Source organism: Tamandua tetradactyla, chromosome 1, assembly GCF_023851605.1.
Source record: "Tamandua tetradactyla isolate mTamTet1 chromosome 1, mTamTet1.pri, whole genome shotgun sequence".
NCBI classification, from domain to species: Eukaryota; Metazoa; Chordata; class Mammalia; order Pilosa; family Myrmecophagidae; genus Tamandua; species Tamandua tetradactyla.
Window position 1 is genome coordinate 212,366,561 of NC_135327.1, and position 23,632 is coordinate 212,390,192.

The following is a 23,632-nucleotide window of genomic DNA, read 5'->3' on the forward strand; positions in this document are numbered from 1 at the left end:
ACCTAAAAATTGTCACATTTCTTTATTCTTCTACTTCCTATATTTTCTCTCATGTATTTACAGCTGAGTTAAAGAGTTAGTTTGGGCAAAAGAATCAAAGGTAACCTATATCCTCTAGAACCTGCATTTAATACAGCCATAATCAAATCCTTATCTAACTGAAGAAGTAGTAAATTTACAAAGCTATATCAAATATACTCACAGGAAAACAAACGCAAGGCTCTTACTGAGTAGGAAAGTCTATATTAAATAACTATTAAGAATAATTTATAAGAAATAACTATAAATTGATAAGGCCACTCTCATATTTCATAAAAACCATTCAGAGCATGGCTCTACTCCTGTGGATTCCAACATTTAATTTCATCAAAAATCACACCCATGAAAATCAGTTATTTCTATTGACCTGCCAATGCTACATCCAACTCAGTAAAAGGTATGGTGGGCTCAATATCCGAAATTTTTAATGCTGGTAGACAAGAGGCATCTTGAGGTTTACTTTGCTGAGCCCGTAATTCTAAACCTAAAAAAAGAAAAAAAGAGAAATAAACATTTGGGACTAAATGTAAAGAATTTATGCAATTGATCTCATCTATTCATTATTACATTAAAAAATAGCAAACTCACACCAACTGTTGGGAGTTTATAGGTACTAAGGTTTATAAGGTATCTGCCATTTCCAAATAAACCAAAAGTTTTATAGTATTTTTTAAGGATAGAACTGAATGGCATATGTGTGAAAAGAATTCATATTTTGAAGTTATGTCAAACAAATATAAAAACATTATCTCACTAACATGATTGATAGAGGATCACTGTACTGAGTTATTTTAACTTAAACTCATGATAAAGACTACTCACAGTGTGTAATAAGATGACCTTAAAAGGAAGAGCAGTAGCTTACCCATTACCTAATCTTCCATTTCTACCCCTCCCTTTTTTTTTCGATGGTGGGGGTCACATTTCATGTGACTATTCCATTATTGTAGCACCATTTGTTGAATTGGGGGGGGCCAGTGGGAGGGGGAATGGCATGAGCCAGAAATCAAACCTGGACCTACTGTATGGCAGGCAAGAATTCTACGACTGAACTACCCTTGCACCCCCATTTCCACCTTTTAAAATTCCTATCAGAACTTGTTCCTTGACAAGTCACCATATAACTGTTTGCTTAGAGATGGAAATCCAAAGTATAAAATGACTATGGGAATTCATAGTATAGCAAGTATCTCACACAGTACATCCACTTTCAAAAGGTATCATCGCGTCCCATAGTAAACTAAAAGCTGAAACCATTCTCTATTTCCTAACTCTTCAGATGTATACTCTGGAACAGGTATTACCATGCAACAAACTTTAGTACCTAGATCTCTTAGCCGTAAACGAATAGGTACTACTTATACTGTGGCCCTCTAAGTAGAGGCTATTCAATTTTTGTAAGTCATATATCTCAGAAAGAGTAGGGACTTTCTCACTCAACACTGCCACTTCTTAGCCACTCCTCTAGGCTTATACAAGAAACCTGCAATTCTCTTCATTCCTCTTTCTTATTGTCATTTACAAACCTCCTACTTCTTTCACTGAAGGATCTGGTATTCCTCTCCCCATTCCAAACCCTGAGTGATTAATCATCCACTTAAATAACCCATCTAAGACCATGTGGTAAACGCAGTAATGACCTCTATTAAACTATAAAAAAGGATGCTTTTGTAATCTCCAGGGTACCACTAAAACAATAATTAAAGAGTTAATAGAGGGGGAAATGCAAGAATAATAAGATTTGATTAATCTACAAAGAGGCAAAAAATAAAAGTAAAAAGAACACAAAACAGGTGGTTCAAAAGAAGATTAACATGATGGTTGTAAACCCAAATATATCAGTAAATTATATTATCTGTAGATGGACTATATGACTCAGTTAAAAGATTAAGATCATCAGACTCAATGGAAAAAAAAAACTCAATATATGCTATTTAAGAGACTCATCTTAAATTAAAGAACATAAAAACCTTAGGAAAAAAGGACGGAAAAAGACAAACCATGAAAATACAAATAAAAAGAAAGCTGACGTAGCTACAATAATACAAGTATACCTAAAGTGGGGGGAGGCATTTCAAGACGGTAAAAGGGGTCAACGGTGTCAAACACTAGAGAAGTCAAATAAATTAAAAAACGAAGAGTATTCATTTGATTTATTGACATGGAATTCATGAATGACTTTGGGAGAAAACTTCAGGGAAGTGGTGGAAACAAAAATAAAAGGGTATGTATTAAGATAAAGAATGGAAAGTAAGGATAAAGAAGTAAATTAGAAAATCCTCAAAAATTTACCTGTGAAGAGATGGACAAAATGGAAGACTATTAAGACAGAGAAAACGCTTACTAGTGGGCAACACTGCACAATGAACTGAAATTTAACACATCATTCAGTAATAATTAATTCCAAACCATACCATTACGTGGCTTCCTGTGGCAGGACTTAGTAGCTTGAATACAGAAGGATAGCAAGGAAATGGCTGGACTGATATCCAGGCTGGAGTTTTGCAAAGTATATCTCAATGGAGATAAAAGCTTATCTCAGTACTAGGTGATGAGGTCGGTGTGTGGGATATTGAGCTTTTAGAGGTAGGAAAGTTCCAAATGAGGAAAACAAAATCCATGACATAAAACAAGACAATTCCATCTCAAATAAGCTCAAATATCTACTAATAAAAAGCTTTCTATGGCATAAAGTTCAAACCTGTTAAGACTTTCAAGGCCTTCCCTTTTCTGGTCTTAACGTCCCTAATAAACCTGAGTTTCCAGACTCCATACCACTCAAGTTTTCAAATTTGGTGCCTTGGCTCACACTATATTCCTGGCCTGAAAAGCCTCTTCTTGTCCTTTCACCTATCCAGTCATACCAATAGCTCAAGGACTCACCTTCTGTAACACATTTTATAACTACTATGACAACCTAAATGCTCCTTCTTTGAATGGCATAGTTAGTAGAAAAAAGCCTAGCATTTCCCTTTTTATTCCTTTACCAAATCACAAGCTTCCTGAAGGTAGGAACTATATTCCTTCTTGGTACTTAATACATTACAGAGACACCAAAATATGTGAGAATGACCTACAGTTTTTAATAAATTAAATAATTTCCTTTAACATTTTAAAATTGGTATTTATTTATAGATTGGGCTTTAATTCACAGAGATTCCTAACACTTCAAGACTTAATGACCTGAAATAACCATTAAATGCATTAGCATTATGTCTTACTTTAAAGGAACTCGGCAGTGTATCTGTAAAGTAAAAATAGACTTTTGTAATACTAATGATCATTCACTAACATACTGGTTTGGACTGTAGTATACCGGGTTTTCTGAAAATAGAACACACCTACAAGGCCACTCCATGAACATGCAGTTACTTAGGGACACATATTCTGTTGCTTAGGGCATGGAATTATCTTGAGTACTTTTAAATTGCTTTTGATAGCAATGAGATTGGAACTTGTTAATTGGTACTAACAAAATAGAAGTCTCTGTTTGTTACATTCATTATAATTAGCTTGTTAAATTTATGGAAGAGCTTAACAGAAGCTGTGTATCTAAGTAAGAATTAACCAACAGGAAGTATAAGGTTACTATATTAACATTAATTTTGACTTAAATTGACGCATAATCTCAAACTTAGCATGATCAAAATGAAATTATCTATTTTCCTTCTATCAGGAAGGAAATGAGCCTGATAATCCCTCATGATCCCAGCCCAACTATATTTTTGGGAGGTGAGGGTATACATATACATGCACACACACATTTGTACATATTTGTGTGCATGTTTACTATATATAAACTTTAGTAGGCTTTATTCATGTGTAATTTACATACAATAAAATTCATAATATAATTCAATGAGCTTTGACAAATGTATAAATTCATATCATCATAATCATAATAAAAACATTTTCATCACTTCAAAAAGTGCTCTTATGAGCCTCTGCAGTCAATCCTGTCCCCACCTCTTGCCCTCTAGCAACACTGATCTAATTTCTGCTATTATAGTTTTGTCATTTCTAGGGTTTTATAAAAATGGACACAGTCTATATTCTTTTGGGCCTGCCTTGTTTCACTTAGAGCAATACTTTTGAGATTCATCAATGCTACTGAATCTATCAATCTGTGGTTCCATTTCATAGCTGAGTAAATACTATAGACAATAATTTGTCTTTCTGTTCACCAGCTGATGGAAATTTGGGTTGTTTCAAGTATTGTGGGGGCATATGTTTTAAATCTACTGAGAAAATATTCAGCAGTAGGGATTACTTGGCTTTATGTTTAAGTGTACATTTAACACTATAAGAAATTGTAAAACAACTGTTTCGCTAAGTGATTGAGTGGTTGTACTACTATGCTTTTCCCCCAGCAACCTGAGAGTTCTATTTGCTTTGCATCATTGGCATTTAATGTTGGCAATATTTTTCTTTTTTTAAACTTCAACCATTCTACTGAGCATATAATAGTATATATTGTGGTTTTAATTTTTATTTCCCTAAGAAAAATATGAAGTCATTTCCCATGTAAAAAATAATTTGTGTTTATTTGCCATTTGTATCTTGAATGAAGCATATTAAAATCTTTTGCTTTTTTTTTTTCAAAAATTGGGTTGTTTTCTCATAATTAATTTATTAGAATTTTAAATATATTCCTGATACAAGTACTTTATAACATATGTTTTGCAAATATATTCTCCCCAAGGTCAAACCATATTTGAATGAGAATCAGTTTTGATTTCTTCCTTTTCTTTTGTCATTATATCCCTTTCCTGACTCCAGCTAAATCCACGTGCCTTTACAAGGCCTACCAAATCTGGATTTCCTCTTTAATCCTACCACAAATATTCTAGCTTAGGTCTTCATGTCATGCTTAAGTCTCTAATTGCCTACTGACAGTTTTCTCTATTGAATTTCTTTATTTTTCCTCAGAATTATCCCGAATGATATTACCATTGATTGCTCAAAGACTTCTCACAATTCTTCATAACTTAATAAATGAAGTATATACTCACCAGTTATATCCAAGACCCTTCATAATCTGGACTCAATTCGGTCTCTTCACTCTTGTCTCAGTCTATTCAAATCAACACTTTATTTCTTCCATACTCACATATACATCATCTCTGAACAAGAGCCACACACCCAATTTCCATGTCATGACCCATGTCTACACTACAGATACTAGCTTAAATTCTTTATTTCTTCAGTGAGCCTTGCCAATTCTGTTTAGTTCACTTACTTGTCATCCTTTCAAACTCAGAGTTTACACTGTCTATGTTGCTCATTTGGCAATTAACCATATTTGTGACTGGACATAAAATTAAAATAATGACATGGCATATCATAGCACCTGGCAAACAGAAAGCATTCATAAAATTTGTAAAATGAATAAATCTTATAAAGCTATTTCTTTTTAAGTATTTTTGTCTTGCTTGCCAAACTACAATTTAAAGTTTCTGGGAGTATGGATCAAATCTTATGCTTAAATCTAACTATCACCCATCACAAATATGTAACTTTGTAGGTACCCAATACAAATATGTAACTTTGTAGGTACCCAATAAGTATGGGTTGATTGAAATAATAATTGTCCTCAACACTACTAATCCACTAAAACAGTTCACTGGGTTTTGTGAAGACTGGGGTGTCATTATATAATGTCTTTTTAATTGTTAAAAATAATAAAATAAAAAAAAATGAAAAATAAAATATCTAACCTTTTTTATATATCTGCTGCTTGTCATTCAGGGAAAGAGAATCGATCTTTTGCATTAGTTTCTCTGTTTCCATTTGGGTTTGTTTTTCATAATACTTGTCATCTGGTTTCATTGATAAAATCAACTTATGCTGATTATTCTGCAACAAAAGCAACAAAAAAGCCAAATTAAAACAGGATTTTATTGAAGGTTAATATATGCAACCAATCTCTTTTTGAAAGTTCTTGTTTCTATAGTTCCATTTACCCATTTAATAATGTTGACAATAATAGCATTCACTTCACAGAGCTATTTTGCAAACTCACTTCATAAAATTGTTTGCAGATTAAATCATGTAAGCCATATAAAATCCTTAAACTATAAATGGTATGTAGTAACTACAAAATTCATATATACTGTTATTGCTATTACGATTATAATTATTAAACTTCATGGCTTAACCATAAACGTACAAATATGGAACATTTTCTTGACACTTTGGTTGGAAAAAGAAACTATTTTCACTTTTTAATACTATAATTCTTTGATTTTAGTTGAAATTAAAGATAAAAGATAAAATAACTTTTTATGTAGTCTTCATTGTACTATTAACTTCTCAAAGCCTAGAACTAATTACTTACTCAGTATTTTGTAAATTATGAGGACAAAAATAAATATTGATCCAAAGTGAAGAAAAAAAGATATTAGGTACTTTAACGTGCTTCTCTTATCTATTCCATCAAGAGAAAAAAACACACAAAATGCTCACTTGTAAGACTACATAAAGAGGTGGGAGAATTTGAGTAGAAAAAACTTTAAGTAAAATAATTTTTAATACTTTAGAGAAACTGCAGGTCATTTCCTATGTCCAAAACAATGGCATGTTTTAAGAGTTATCCTTGAACATGTAGAATAGTCTATTCTACCAATAATAATTTTCACAAATTCTGCCAGATAAAAACATCTATACCAGAGAACATACACACAAGTAAAATTGCCTAGAAATCTAAGAAAATGAATAAGAAAGGATAAAAAAATTCCATCATGACAATAACCAGAATATTCACTATGCTTGCTCTCATATTCTTTGTAATTCTTTTATTAACAAAATAGAACAAAAACATGTGAAAACGTTTTGTTAATACTTATACATATACATATATATGTTCATATATAAAAAATACACACATAATACACATAAACCCAACTTGCATTAGAACTGAGAAAATATAATTTTTAAATTAACACTATTTAAATTTTTAATTAATAAAGAAACTGAGTCAACTCTGCATGAACAGAAATTGATTCACAAAACATAGATTATGTTACTAATATTCTTTTCATTATAAAATTCAACTTCAAAAATTACAGACTTTTTTCAGATGATGCACCGACCCCCCAAAAAAACAGACTTAAATTCCTCAATGTTCTTACCTTAAAATATTGCTTTACTTTTTCTTGCAAAAATTTTGGATTTTCCATAAGGCACTGCCTGAATTGAGCCACAAAATTTCCTAATTTCAAGAGCTCCACAGGGTCTCCATCATGATTCCAGCAAGAAGCTATGTACTGGAATGAAGAAGTTTTAATACCCAATACACATTACACTACAAATACTGCAATATCTCAGTAAACAATGAAGATACTATATTTTAGTAAAATCTGAGTTTCTATATTTAAAAATAACACAGAAAACTGTTTATAACAAAAATTAAGTCATTATTTTGTTTAAAGAGTAGTTCTAGCTACTAAAATGAAAAAGCATAGGCTTATCTAATAAAGTGAAAAAGCATAGGTTTAATTTATATTTTTAGAAAATGTAATAATTACCAAGAGATTACCAGCTATCATAAATTCCTACCATTTAAAATATTCCATGTAAATCTATTTCACAAAAAAGGGAAAATATCAAAAAACCAACCAAAGTAGGCTAATAAAAAGAGAAACAATATATAAAAATAAATTTTAAAATAAACTATATATAGCAAAACAAAACTGAAAATTTAATGTATATTAGCTCCAAAGGAGTATAACTTTCTGAAAACACATATACTTAAATTTCTAATGGAAGGCACCATCAATATTAATCTACATTTTCAGTGCTATCAAGAACCATTAGTAATGAAAGTGAAAAAAAACTGGCAGTTGAAAAATCACATACTAAGCTTAGGGTGAGTCCAAAGCTGGAAGACTGATGTTTCATTTGAATTTCAGTTTTATGAAGTAAAGCTTCAATTCGATCATTTTCAAAGCCTTTCCTAAAGATCAAAATCAAGAACTGAGATACTGCGAAGAAATGTTTTAGAAATGTAAGATAGCAGATATAGTGTTTTAAAACTAAAGATAAACTAGTATATGTTTTATTACAGAAAGAGGCCAAAAATTTTAGCAGTATACATGTATTAAGTTTTTATAAAGTATTCAAGAATTAAAAATAAGAGCAAATCATTACAAAGAAGTCATACTTACTCAATTACTTCATCAATTGTTCTATCAATAATGTTTTTGACTGTTTCAAAATCTTTTTCTGCAATGCCTTGTAGGCCTACGCTGAAATAGGCCTCCCTTGTACAGTCATTATATCTAAAATACAAAAACAGAGATAATGCATTACATCCATACAACTTTTATCATGTGCAAATAATGTGGCATACATCAGAGATACTGCAGGTTCAGTTCCAAAGCACTGCAATAGTGAATTTTGCAATAAAGCAAATCACATGAATTTTCTGGTTTCCCACTTCATATAAAAGTTATGTGTAGGGCAGGCCACAGTGGCTCAGCAGGCAGAGTTCTCACCTGCCATGCCAGAGACCCGGGTTCAATTCCCGGTGCCTGCCCACGCAGAAAAAAAAGTTTAGACTATACCGTGGTCTATCAAGTGTGCAATAGTATTACGTCTAAAAAAACAATGTTCATACCTTAATTTAAAAATACTTAATTGCTAAAAAAATTGTAAACCATCATCTTAGCCTTCAGCAAATCCTAACCTTTTTTGCTGGTAGGGGATCTTGCTCGATGATGATGGCTGCTGACTGATCATGGCGGGGGCTACTGAAGGTTGGGGTGACTGTGGCAATTTCTTAAAATAAGACAATGAACTTTGCCACCTTGATTGATTCATCTTTTCATGAAAGTTTTCCCTATAGAGAGTTAGGGCCTTGCTCTGGATTAGGCTTTTGCTTAAGGGAATGTTGTGGCTAGTTCGCTCTTCTGTGCAGACCACTAAAACTTTCTCCATATCAGCAATAACACTGTTTCACTTTCTTATCATTTGTGTTTTTAACAGAGTAGCACTTCTAATTTCTTTCAAGAACTTTTCCTTTGCATTCACAACATGATTATCTGTTTGACACAAGAGGCTTTGGCTTACCTTGGCTTTGGACAGGTCTTTCTCATTAAGCTTAATCATTTCTAGCTTTTGATTTAAAGTGAAAGATTTGCAACCCCTCTAAAAGCCTCAGCTTTTAGAGGGTTATTAACTGGCCTAATTTCAATATTGTTGTATCTCAGGGTAAAGGGAGGTCTAAAGAGAGGGAGGGAGACAGGGAACAGCTGGCTAGTGAGCAGAACACACACATTTATCAATTAAATTCACCGTCTTATATGGACATGGTCTGTGACACCCTAAACAATGACAACTGTAACAATAGTAACATCAAGGATCACTAATTACAGATCACCATATCAGAAATAATAATGAAAATGTTTGAAATAATGTGAGAATTACCAAATGTGATACAGACATAAAGTCAGCACATGCTGTTAAAAAAAAAAAATTAGTGCCAGTAGACCTGATCAGTGCAGGGGCTGCCACAATCTTCAATCTGTAAAAAATGCATTATCTAGGAAGCACAACAAAATGAAGCACAATAAAAGAGGTATGCCTATATTTGAAGATCAAGTATTGAACAAAACTGAACTTAGAACTTTAAACTTCCACATCCTCTGTTAAAAAGCCACTTAAAGCAATGTTCTCAGACATCTGCCTCACAGATATAATTGATCACATCTAATTTTACACTCTTTTGATATTTCTAAAAATCAATATAATTCAATTTATAATTATGACAATTTAATTTAGAAAAAGAGAACTTCTGAGTTTTACAAAATCATAAAATTTCAAAAACACTTAATGACCCAACTTTTAAAGCAATCTAACACTTTTGAGTTCTTGGGAATGTTATCTCAGTTTTCTAGGCCAAATGTCCTCTTCAGGGCTATATAACTAGCTTTTCCTGGAACCATAATCTAATCTAGAGTTCCTTATTTGGGGATAGGGGACAGGGAGTGGGGACAAGAGCAGAATCCTACTTATGCATTGTGTAGGACGTTGAGCAGCATCCCTGGCTTCCACCCACTATGTCAGTGACATGCAAAAACATCTCCAGACACTGTCAAATGTCCCTGCAGGACCAAATCTCCCAATTGAGAACTACTGATCCAATCTAATAATAAAACTTACCCAACATTAGGAGAAAAGTCTGTGCCAAGTCCAGATTCAATTAAGGATTTGTAAAATGGAGAATTGGGTCCAGAAATCAGGAGTGAAGACAAAAGATTTAATGTGAAGGCTTCAAACATATTGGTGATCCTTCATTTGAAGAAAAAAATAAAGAGGGAAGAAGAAAAAGGAAAAACTGTTAAGTTGTTGACCCTTATAAATGTCTTTAAAATCACTATTAAATTAACACTTTTATTTCCAAAGAAGCTGAAGTTCTATTAAAAATCTTACATTGCAACCTCTATTTTAATAATTGCAGGGATGAAAGAGAATAACTATTCTTTTGGTTTGCAAAAGCTCTTACATACTGGGATCTTTTTCTTTTGTGTGGGTGGGGAACCATAACAGTGATTTAACTGCATATCGAATGCAGCTAGTTTGCCAAGTACTTTCATATAATTATTATTTCAATTATAACTACAATAATTATAACTAACATTATGAAAAAGAAATTGGAAGGATGAGATTAAGTAGCTGGCTCATCAAGGCTATATACTTACTAATTGGCAGACAGGATATCAGTTGAGTGAATCAGAGTTAATATCTTCCCTTTGCTAACTATCCCTTAGGGTATGTATTCTTAGCCTGGTGTCCATGAAATCTCTAAAGTATAAATCTTCTACAATGTATATTTTTCTAAGGTGAGCATTCAGACTACTGTGTACATGTTCAAAGGGATCTATGAACTAAAAATATTAACTGCCATTCTAAGCCAGTCTTTTCTCTGTAAGGAATGAAACCTTTAAAATACAATAAAGAAGCAAATTACTTTTTGTTTACATGGCTACCAAAGCCATCTCAGATGTTGCTAAAAACTATTTTGACATTTTACTCTATTCTTAAACCTCCTTGGCTCATACATCCTAATTATACATGAATTTATACTTGGTTCACTTCCTAACATTCTAACCTGGATATTGTCTACTGTTTGTCAACTATGATAGCTTTAACAATTCATACTTACTCTGTTAAGAGAAAGCTGATGCTGAATGTTGTTTGTTTAGAGGAATCTGCAGCAAGCGAATCTGGGCCACAACTTATTTGGTATTCCTTCTGTAAAATAATATATTCTATATCAGCATAAAGTCTGATTGGTTTTAGAGACTGCAGATTCTCTGGAGACATTAAATGGCCCAAACAATGCTTTTCACAGAATTAACTTAAAAAAAAAAACAAATTACCATTCTTTAGGCTTGAAAAGCTCTTATATCCATTGTACAGCCCATAAGAATGTTTTAAAATCCTATTATTAATACATAGTTCAAGTCTTAATCTCAGTGTACTTAATAGGTATAATAAAAAGAATAGATTATTCTATGGACTGGGAACTTACAGGTTTATTCCAACGCTTCTGAGCTGGCACTGCAGTACTTGTTTCAATTGTCTGAAATTTACTCAGTGCTTCTTCATGAATTTGTTTCAGATGCTGCTCTAACTGAAAATTACCATAAGTGAAGAATCTAAAATTTTGAGAGAATATTAGTTTAATTTAGTTTAAAAGACTAGAGATCGATAGCGATGATTTTTTTCCACAGAATGGGGGATGCACAATATATAGCAGCTAATAATATGCCACTTTCCATCCTGAAATGAACCTTATATAGAAATATATCTTTTCCCTTAGTTTAACCATAAACAACAAATAGAGACTTCAATTTTAAAATAAAATTGTTAAAATAAAAACACAATATCATGCTGAAGAAATTAAATATAAAACTGGCAAAAATTGATCTTCCATTTTATTTTAAATGTTATAAAAATCAAATAAGTTATTTGTTAAAACATTTACATGACTCTCATACTAAATCCATTTGAGACTGACAAATCAAAATAAGGCATTTCATAAATTCAATTTTAAGCTATATATTTCAGAAATTTAAATATTTTTAAGATACATTTATTTAACTGGTGGGGAGAAGTTACAATGACAGAGTTGATTTTTTTCTATAATATAATGCTGTCTGAACTATGTTAAGACTTGAAGAACTAGTTTCTTAAAAATCTTTTAAATATTTTATAGTCAAAGATTCAGAAACAACAATAATGCAGTAACAATACCATTTCTATCATTCAAACATTGGTCCCTAAATACCATTCTCCAACAACAGTCACAGAACTCCTTGGAGAAATGATTAATCGAATATGTGGAGCAGAGAACATGTAAGATGAACTTGGAATGTGTGTGTGTGTGTGTGTGTGTGTGTGTGTGTGTGTGTGTGTGTGTGTGTGTGTGTAGGTGTGCCATAAGTCAACGAACTTGATGAAGACTACTGAGACCCTTTCAAAAAGACACAAGATGAACTTAAAGGACCTCTGCCACTGTTGAGACAAACTGTTTATTAAAAATAAATAAAAAGATTCATTTGACAACAAAATCTTATATAAAAAATTTCTATGAAGTTATAATGATAAGAAAAAATAAAGCAAATCAAAGCAGCTTAAAAACAAAAAAAAGCAAGAGACTCTCTATCATCACTGGAGGTAGTTATGGTACCATTTCTTTCCATATTGGTTATTAAAGGAAAAGAAACATTTATGCTACTTTTCTTATCAGAATTGTCTTTCAGGGTAACCCAAAAGCCTCAGTTGATAAGGGAAAATATCTTTACAGAAGTGCAGCTAATTGATGTAGAAGAAATGGGAGAATTACAAAACTGTGCAAGCTCTAATAAAATAATTGTTTCAGGCAACTATTCTTGATGAATACTAAAAACATTACCAGGCTATAAATATTCACAGGGTGCTAGAATATCAATCTACAAGAATACCTGTGGGTGTAGAGGGAAAAACAGACTTTAAATGGAGGGATCAATCTTTCATCACCCAAAAATACTGATTAATTTTAGCACTCATATATTGGTAAGTAAACAGATACTATATGTAACCTGATGTGATGTAATATCATTTTTAAAATGTAATGTTTTTTAAAATGCTTAACTTTACTAACCAAGTCTTTAAATCTAATTTGCATTCTCAGAAATTACAGGAAAATAAAGGAACGTGTCAACCACTACCACAAAGAAACAACTGGACAATCAGGAAAGTGAGAAATTCCAGAAGACACCTGACCAAATTTTTTTCAACAAGTTGATGAAAAAAGAGGGTTCGGATACCATTCTACACTGAAAGATACTTAAAAGGCATAATAACTAAATGCAGTTTGTGGGCCTTATTTGGTATCAAACAAAGACTATTTGGGGGACAAATGCAATAATTTGAATATGGAATAGGTATTAATGACTTTAAGAAAGTAATTTTTATTTTAGTAACTGTGAAAATGCCTACATCTTATGCAAGAAAATATCCTTAGGTTTTTGGGTCACAAATTCAAGATTTCAGGGCTAAAAACTATCACAAAGAAAATCCCATAAGAATTGCGGGAAGATGGTAGGGTTAAGAAGTTGCAGGAATCAGTCCGTCCACCAGAACAACTATTAAACAGGCAGGAATTGTCTGAATAAACTGTTCCAAAACTAGAGAACCCGGTAGAACATTGTAGAGCAGACAGAGAAGAGTGGGTGAAAATGGTTGACAAGTTATGGTAATATGCTCTTAAATGCTCTATGTGTATGGTGGTTACAGGGGCCCGTGCCCTACACTCACGGCAGGTAGCAGTGGGGTCCAACCTGTGGTGGAGCTGGCCACTGCCAGAAAGGGACATAAAAATCCACTTCTTCAAGATGAAACATGGAGAGGTGCACACCAATTGCTGATCACTACTTTGGAGTAGCAATTTTGGATTATTAGGAACTGGCTTTAGTGTAGCCGAAACTCTGAACAAAGGCTGTGAAGGACAATTAAAGATTAGGTATGCTTCCTTAGAGCTGCAAAGGACAGTTGAAAGTATGCATGTGCTGGCCAGGGACCGAATCAAGAAAGCACAGCTTTGAGAAGCAGAGGAAAAAGCTCCTGGCACCCTTCCTGACCCCCCAAAAAAACTTCCCCAGGGCAGTTTGGTACCTTTAATGCTCCGTTTGGGGACCCCTGATCTTGCTCCAGTTGGTAAAGAAAGACTGATTTGGGAAACTGCTATATAGCATGTACTCCCAAAATTTGCCCCAAGGCAAAAGCAATTTGAGACAATGAAAGCAGTTTAAGAAACAAATGATGTAGACTGTCCAGGTAAAAGGCTTATCTGCTTTAAGATGTGTAGTAGGACACCAAAGAAAAAAAAAAAGTACTGTTTCCTAGGGACCTTCAAATACCAGTAAACAAAGGAACACCTAAAGTCACTAAACACAGGCCCAGAAAAGAGAGGGGAGAACCCTGAAGTTGGCATTTATTATGGGCTAACTTTCCTAATAGAAGGGCTGATCTACAACTGAGAACAGCTAACACAGAGCCAGTTTACAGAGAGGGTGAAAGGTCTTTTTTGCTTAGGTTTGCTTGGTATTGCAAGCTGCTGACATTCAAGAAAATCTCTATCATATCATCTGCTGGCTATAAACTCAAGAAACAAACATCTTAGGGAACAAATCCAAAGTAAATATTTTTAAATGTTAATAATGTACAGTGTGCAAAAAAGATTACAAGACAAAGAAAAAGGAAATCATGACCCAAAGAAAGAAAGAAGATAAAAATCCAGAAAACAACAACAAAGAAGACTAGATTGTGGACATACTAGAAGAAGACATTTAAAAAAATGCCTTCATAAAAAAATTTTTTTTAATTAATAAAAAAAAATTTTTTAATGGCTTCATTATGCTCAAGGAGATGAAAGAAAATACAGAGAAAGAACTAAAGGATATCAGGTAAAGAGTCATTATGCTCACTAAAATAAAGGAAAACACAATGAAAGAGCAAAGGATATCAGGAAAACAATGATGAACAATATGAGAATCTCAATAAAGAAGAAGAATCTAAAAAGGAACCACACAGAACTACTAGAGTTGAAGACTACAATAACTGAAATGAACAATTCCTAGGGGGGTTTCAACAGCAGACTAGAGCTGGCAGAACAAAGCATCCATGAACTTGAAGATAAGACAGTTGAAATGAGTGAGGCTAAGAAACAGGACGAAAAAAGAATTATAAAAAGCAATAATAGCCAGAGACCTCTGGGACACCATCAAGCACACCAATACCTGTATCATGGGGGGTCCCAAAGGAGAAGGAAAAAATGGGGAGAAAGAATATTCACAGACATAATGACAGAAAACTTTTCAAACTTGCAAAAATCATGAATATGCACATCTCAAAAGCCCAGAGAACATCAAATAGGATATACAAGAAGAAAAATATACCCTGTCACATAAGAGTCAAACGATCAAATTCAAAGAGTAAGTAGAGAGCTCTGAATGCAACATATTATGGACAAGGAAGTCATAATTAGATTGTGTCAAATTCTCATCAGAAACCATGGAGTTAAGAAGGTCATAGGTTGAAATACTTAAAATGCTGAAATAAAATAATCAACAGTCAAGAATTTTATATCTGGTGACATTTTTCTTTCAAAAAATGAGGGAGAGATTAGGATATTCCCAGATAAACAAAAGCTGAAACAGACTAGCCCTATCAGCAATGTTAAAGGGAGCTCATCAGATTGAAAGGAAAGGAGTGGCTCAAAGCAGCATAAAGAAATAAAGGCCTCTGGAAGAGGTAACCACTTTGGTAAACATAAACACAAGTACTAGTGGCTAAGAGTCTCCAGCAGAGTCCAGAGGATATTCTAGAGGTTACCCTTGTGCAAGCTTCAGGGAGATATTGCTAATTGCCATGGTATGCCAAGCCCCAACCAACAGTATTCCTGAAAACCCTAAAGAATATCCAGGGCTCAATATGAGGCCCTAAAAAAAGTTTCTTTCACTCACAAAGTTGATATTTCAGAAACTTAAAACTTCCAGATTGTTCCTATGCCAAATAAGCCCTGAAACCCAGAGGCACTAATTTCTCCAAGAACATCAACTAGTTGCATTACCCTACCCCATAATGTTGACACCCCTTTTCAACACGAAGAAGTTACAACTGTCACTGCCCAAATATCCCTGAAGATTGGGAAGATTAAATGAGAGGGAGGAGTTGTAACAGAGAAGATAGGAGTTAACAAATGATTATGCCATTGAATCACTATATTAATATTTCTTGTTAGTATCTAGTGTATTAGAACAGCTAGAAGGAAATACCTGAATTGTGGAACTGCAACTTACACCATACTTTGAAACTTGCTCTGTCACCTCTTCTTAAACTGTACTTTGAAATTTGTCACTTTTTTGCATATATATTTCACAATAAAAAATACTTTTTAAAAATGCAAGTACTATTGTATTGTAGTTTTTTGATATATTACTTCACTTTTCACTTCCTACAAGTGCTAAAATGCAAATGTATAAAAAGTGATGATATATCTGTGGTTTTAGATATAAATGCACAAAGATACAATTTGTAACAACTACAAGAAGATAGGGGGACAGAGAGAGCAGGAACATTGTACGTGTATGCTACTGAAGTCAAGCTGGGATCAAATCAAATATAATTCTTATAAACTTAGTATTTTAAATTTCATAACTCCAATGCTTACATTAGAAAAGAAGGATTTCAAATCAAAGACCTGTTAAATTTTAACTCCATAAGCAAAATATATGAAAAATATATTCAGATAGAGATGTCTCAATATGGTACAATACAAAAAAATCAAATACATATGAAAGTAGGCATTCATGGAACAATTGAGGGACAAAAAAGGTATAAGACTAAAAACACTAAAAAGTAAAATGGTAGAAAAAAGTCTTACATTATCAGTAGTTACTTTAAACGTAAAAGGATTAAAAGCTCCAGTCAAAAGACAGAGATTAGCAGAATAGGTAAAAAAGCATAACCCAATTCCATGCTGTCTGCAAGAGACTCATCTTAAGTTCAAACATATTAAGTAGTTAGAAATTGAAAGGATGGAAAAAATATACAAGCAAGCAGTAAGTAAAAGAGAGCAGGGGTAGTATACTAATATAAGATATAATAGACTCTAAATCAAAAACTGATAGGATGGACAGTAATCACATACTAATAAGGGGTAAATTCAACAAGAATATGCCATAATTTAAAATATATATATGCACTTAAAAGCAGAGCCCTCAAATATATGAAGTGAATATTGACAAACTTGATGGGAGAAACAGACCGTTTGACATTAATAAGAGGAGACGTCAATACATCACTTCCAATACTGGATAGAACATCTAGATAGTAGATCAATAATGAAACAGAAAACTTGAACAATAAATGAGCTAGACCTAACAGGCACATATAGAACACTTCACCCAACAGAATACACATTTTTTCTTGAGTGCACATGTATCATCCTCCACGACAGACCATAGTCTGTCACAAAACAAGTCTTAATAAATTAAAAAATACTGAAATCATACAGAATATACCCTAAGATCACAATGGAATGAAACTAGCAATCAATAATATAGGGAGAAAAAGAGAATTCAAAATATGTAGATTATTAAGCAATGTATACTAAACCACTAATGGGTAAAAGAGGAAATAACAAGAGAAACTAGGAAATATCTTCAGGTGAATGAAATGAAAATACAATGTACCAAAACTTATGGGCTGCAGAAACTGCAGGGCTGAGAAGGAAATTCATAACTCTAAATGATGACATTTAGGAAAGAAGGATTTCAAATTATTGACCTTACCTCAAAACTGCAAGAACTAGAAAAAGAAGGGCGAACATAACATAATGCAAGCAATAGGAAGGAAATAACAAAGATTAGTGTGGAGATTAATGAAAATAGAAAATAAACAGCAAGGGAAAGCATCAGTAAAACCAAAATCTGGTTCTTTGAAAAGATCAACATTGACAAACCTTTAGCTAGACTGACAAAGAAAAAAAGAGAGAGAACCAAATGATCAAAATTAGAAAGAAAAGGGGGAACATTACTACCAAGCCCACTAAAATTAAAAGGACAGTAAGAGGATTCAACTGTATGCCAACAAATTAGATAATCCAGATGAAATGAACAAATTCCTAGAAACATAAAAACCACCTATAATGAAAAGAAGAAATAGAATATCTCTACAAATTAGTAGTGAAGAGATTGAATCAATGTTCAAAAACCTCCCAACATTCAGTGATAGAATGCTCGCCTTCCATGCGGGAGACCCAGGTTCGATTCCTGAACCATGCACCCAAAAAAATAAACCTCCTTATAAATTAAGCCCAAGGCCACATGGCTTCATGGGGGAAAAATTTTACCAAACATTCCAAGAATTAACAAATATCCTGCTCACACTCTTTCACAGAATTGAAGAGGAGGGAATACTCCCTAATTTGCTCTATTAAACCAACATCAACCTCATACTAAAGCCAGATAAAGATACTACAAGAAAATTAGACTATTATTCTGTATGAATATAGATGCAAATATCCTCAACAACATATAAGCAGCTAAACCCAACAGCATATTAGAGTAATTATACACTATGCTCAAGTGGGATTTATCCCAGGTATGCAAAAGTGGGTCAACAAAATGTGGGATATTACTATTAACAAAACAAAGGGAAAAAAACACATGATCATCTCAATTAATGCAAAAAAAGGGACCTGACAAAATCCAGCATGCTGTCTTGATAAAAATACTGAGAAAGCTAGGAATAGAAGAAAATTTCCTCAAAATGATAAAGAGTATACACGAAAAACCCATAGCTAACATCATACTTAATGGTAAAAGACTGAGATCAGGAATAAGACAAAGACGACCACTGTCACCACTGTTATTCATATTGTACTAGAAATTTGAGCCAGAACAATTAAGCAAAAAAGAGATATAAAAGGAAGAAGTAAAACTTTCCCTATTTGCAGATGACATGATCCTACATACAAAAAATCCTAAAAAATCCACACAAACTTCCTAAAGCTAACAAGTGAATTCAGCAAAAAGTGGACAACAAAATCAACACTCCAAATTCAGCGATGTTTCCATACACTACTAATGAACAACTGGAAGAAATGAAGAACAAAATTCCATTTTCAATAGTAACTAAAAGACTCAACTATGTAGGAATAAAAGGACTTGAATACAGGAAACTATAAAACATTGTTAAAAGAAATCAAAGACCTAAATAAATTAAAGCACATTCCATGTTCATGGATTAGAAGACCAAATATTGTTAAGATGTCAACTCTACTAAAGAGATTTACAGATTCAATGTCATCCCAACCAAAATTTCAACAGCATTCTCTGCAGAAAAGCCAATTAAGAAAAAAGGTAAGGGGGCCCAGATAATCAAAGACATATTGAAAAAGAACAACAAAGTTGGGAAAGTCACACTTTCTGACAAAGCCACAGTATTCAAAACAGCATGGTACTAGCACAGGACAAATCAATGGAATCAAATTGAGAGTTTAGAAATCAACCTTTATATTTATAGCTGATTTTTGACAAGGGGTCAAAGATGACTCAAGTGGGAAGTAATAATTTCTTCTGGACCTTGTGTGAAGCAATGGTTCCTTAGACTACACCCAAAGCACAAGCAACAAATGAAAAAAAAATAGATAAATGGACCTCATTAAAATTAAAAACTCCTATGTATCAAAGGGATTTATCTTAAAAGTAAAATGACTTTTTTCTCTTACTTTTTACATTGTGTAAATTCTACATGATAGGATAAAATATTTGGAAACCACATATCTGATAAAAATTCAGTATCGAGAATCAACTTAACAACAAAAAGACAAACAAACCCAATTAAAAAATAGGTAAAAGACTTGGCTAGACATTGCTCCAAAAAAGATAAATTAATGGCCAGAAAGCACAGGAAAACATCTCTAGCCATTAGGAAATGCAAATCAAAACCACAATGAGATATAATTTCATACCACTAGAATGGCCACTATTAGAAAAATAGAAAATTACAAGTTTTAGAGAGGATGTGGAGAAATATAACACTCATTTGTTCCTGGTGATAAGGTAAAATGGTACAGCTACTATGGAAGACATTTTGGCAGTTCCTCAGAAAATACAGAATTACCATATGACCCACCAATCCCACTTCTAGAGATATATCTAAAATAATTGAAAGCAAGGACTCAAACAGATATTTGCACACAAATGTTCATAGTGGCACTATTCACAATTGCCAAAAGACAGAAGCAACCCACGTGTCCATTAACCAATGAACAGAAAATAACATGCGGCAAAAAAAAAAAAATCACGCAATGGAACATTATTTAGCTATAAAAAGGGATGAAATTCTGATATATGCAACAACATGGATGAATCTGAAAATATCAAGTTGATTGAAATAAACTGAAAACGGCAAATACCGTATGATCTCAATGATATAGCTAGAATAAGCAAACACATGGGATAAAAATCTAAAATAGTTTATCAGGGGATAGGGTACAAATAGGGAATAGGAAGTTAAGGGTTAAAATGTACAAACTTTCTAATTGGGACAATGGAAAGTTTTGGTAATGGATGCTGGTCATGGTTGTACAACATTGTGAATCTAATGAACAGCATTGAATTATATAATTTAATGTGATTAAGAGGAAAAATTTAGGTTGTATATGTTAGAATAAAAATTTAAGAAAAACAAATAAATGATGGAACAACACAAACAGTGAACCCTAAGTCATGGATGATAGTTAAACTACAATTATAAAAATGTGCTTTCATCAACTGTAACAAATGTACCACACCAATGCAAGATACATAATAGGTGGTAAACCAGAACACTGTAGTTTATGCATGATTTTTCTGTAAACCCACAACTTCTGCTAAAAAAAAAAAATCCCCCTTTCCGCCTTCAAAAAAAAACAAATAACCCTACCATGATGTTTGTAATTTATTTCAAAATACTTCAGCAAAGAAAATATGATTATTAGAGTTATGTGTTAAGTGTATGGGGATTCATTATTCTATTATCTCTTCTGCATGCTTGAAAGTTTTCATAATTAAAACTGTATAACTATTTTATACTTAAAATAATCTCGTAGGGCGGGCCACAGTGGCTCAGTAGGCAGAGTTTTCACCTGCCATGCCAGAGACCCGGGTTTGATTCCCGGTGCCTGCTCATGCAAAAAAAAAAAACCAAAAAATCTTGTAAATATTTTAATTAGTATTTAGCTTAATTATAAATATAATTATTAGTATTTTATTATTAGTGATATATGAAATGTAACTTATCAAAAAGTAATTATCTAAGTTTAATAAATGCAGCCATCATTTACAGAGTATTTTCATGTACCAAACAGAAAGCTAAATGTTTTACACATATTATTTTAATTAATCCTTGGAGGTAGATACCATTCTCAGTGTTCCCATATACACATACTAAAGTTGAGACACAGAAAGGTTAAGGAGCACTAAGCAAGGGGTGGTAGAATCACTATTCTTCCCAGATGCGACTCTAAAGATAGTGCATTTAACCACTATACTAAGATTTATCACTAGTCACATAAAATAAATTGAATGTTCAAATATGTTAGATAGGTAATTTATTAAGCAAAGAAAGTTATCTAAAATTACATATTCCTTGAGCAACTATTTCTTTGTTAAATGTGAGAGCAACCATTTCATTTAGTGTTAAAAAATGCAAATCAATAAATGCACCATTGAACTTTAAAAGTACAATATTACCTAGCATTACTCGGGTGATAATGAGTAGCATGAAACTCTTTAAGCTGTTCCCATGTAAGATCTGGGATGCATAATGGATCACCGCCAGAAACCACTGAGTATGTATGGTCAGGAAGAAGTCTATTTTGAAGATGCACTGAGAATATCTTCTCATTATCTGTCTTCAAATTAAAAATAAAATAAATATATAAACATATATAACACACAGCCGTTATTATCTTACAAAAGAGGAAATCAATTACATTCTGGGAGTATATAACTATACTATCTTGCAAATAAAACTGTGAACTGTGATAACAGTAAACATGGACACTCATGCAGATATTATTTAATGTAAGCATTCAATTTATTCACAATCTAGGCATGGGGCCCAGGGTCTGGCACTCTCAGAAGAGAAAGAAAAACTTACTTTTCTGTTTACATTTTATAATCAATAATTGCACAATTGAAGGCAATGAAAAGGACAAAGTGAAATAAGGATGTATTAGGAATCATGTTTCCCTGCTGGCTGTTTGGGGCCATACAATTTGAGAGGAATAGTTGTTAACACTAACTTGAACTTTCAGAAGATGTCTTGAAGAAATGATACCCAAAAATAAAGGATAAGAAATAGCTTGTCAATGATAAGAGGTCATAGGCAAAAAATCAGGAAATAGGCCTGGTGTATACAAGTAACTCCAAGGGCTACAGAAATACCAGCACAGTCCAGGGGCAAGTCTTGAGTAGCAAAAGGGGAAATGATGACAAGGGTCTAGAACAGCAATTCTCACACATTTTAGACTCAGGACCCCTTTACACTCTTAAAAATTAAGGAGGTTCCCGAAGATCTTTTGATTACATCAGATTTTTTATTATACGGAAATACAGAAATATGTGTATCTACATAATATATTTTTCTGTATTAGTAATTAAGGTTGAGTTTTTTTTTTTCATTGTAAAAGTTTTATCTTTATACAATCATCTTCAAGAATCAAGGTTACTGGAACACAGCTCAACAGTTTCAGGTATTTTCCTTTAGCCACTCCAATATACCATAAGCTAAACAAGGATATCTATATAATGCATGTGAATAACCTCCAGGATAACCTCTCAACTGTTTGAAACAAAGCTGAAACTTTTAAAAATAGTTATTTATTCATTCATTAACTTACTAACCCATCATCTCATAGTAATGAATATTTTTTGAGAAATATTTTTCATAGCAAAAAATTATTGTGTGGCACTACTTTCCATTTTTGCAAATCTCTTTAATGACTGGCTTAATAGAAGACAGCTGAATTCTCATATCTTCTTCTGTATACAATATGTTGTCATATCACACATCAAGTTTAATATAGCCTCTGAAAACTCCACTGTGTATTTAGGTAGAATGAAAATGAAAAAGATAATGACTTCTGAGTATTACTGTGAAAACAGCTTTCATCTCACAATCATCCTACAAATCTCATGCCAGGGGACCCCAGGTTGGTTTGGGAACCATCAGTAGAGAAGAGAGGGTTCTAAAGTAAACAGAAGCACAGACCACTGTCCCACAGCTAATTCATGGAGTGATATAAGATGAGAATATTAAATGAAATAATAGAATACTAACTATATCCCAAACTGGTTTAAATTAGAATATTCTGCATAACTAAGATAACAATTTACACATAAATATGAAAAGGGAAAAAACTTACAAATGCTCCCTTCATCTCATTAAAGACAACTCCTTTAAAGAGCAAGGGTGTTTGGGGGTCACTTGGATTCTCATGTTCCAGTCTCCAACCTTCTTGCCTAAATAATGATACATAATTTTAAGATCAGGG

At 32.9% G+C, this 23,632-nt stretch overlaps 1 protein-coding gene across 3 annotated transcripts in view; it reads right to left on the reverse strand.

Annotated features, from left to right (window-relative positions):
• Window positions 1-23,632, reverse strand: part of PITRM1 (pitrilysin metallopeptidase 1) — a 48,276-nt gene that overhangs the window by 13,745 nt on the left and 10,899 nt on the right. For all 3 annotated transcript variants that reach the window (XM_077151891.1, XM_077151897.1, XM_077151894.1), the window contains 10 exons: window positions 23,504-23,600; window positions 21,828-21,988; window positions 11,573-11,699; window positions 11,204-11,292; window positions 10,201-10,329; window positions 8,205-8,318; window positions 7,897-7,993; window positions 7,170-7,304; window positions 5,757-5,895; window positions 407-523 (listed from right to left, as the gene is read on the reverse strand). In XM_077151891.1, the coding sequence (XP_077008006.1) occupies window positions 407-523; window positions 5,757-5,895; window positions 7,170-7,304; window positions 7,897-7,993; window positions 8,205-8,318; window positions 10,201-10,329; window positions 11,204-11,292; window positions 11,573-11,699; window positions 21,828-21,988; window positions 23,504-23,600 (1,205 nt within the window). The remainder of the gene's footprint in view (window positions 1-406; window positions 524-5,756; window positions 5,896-7,169; window positions 7,305-7,896; window positions 7,994-8,204; window positions 8,319-10,200; window positions 10,330-11,203; window positions 11,293-11,572; window positions 11,700-21,827; window positions 21,989-23,503; window positions 23,601-23,632) is intronic.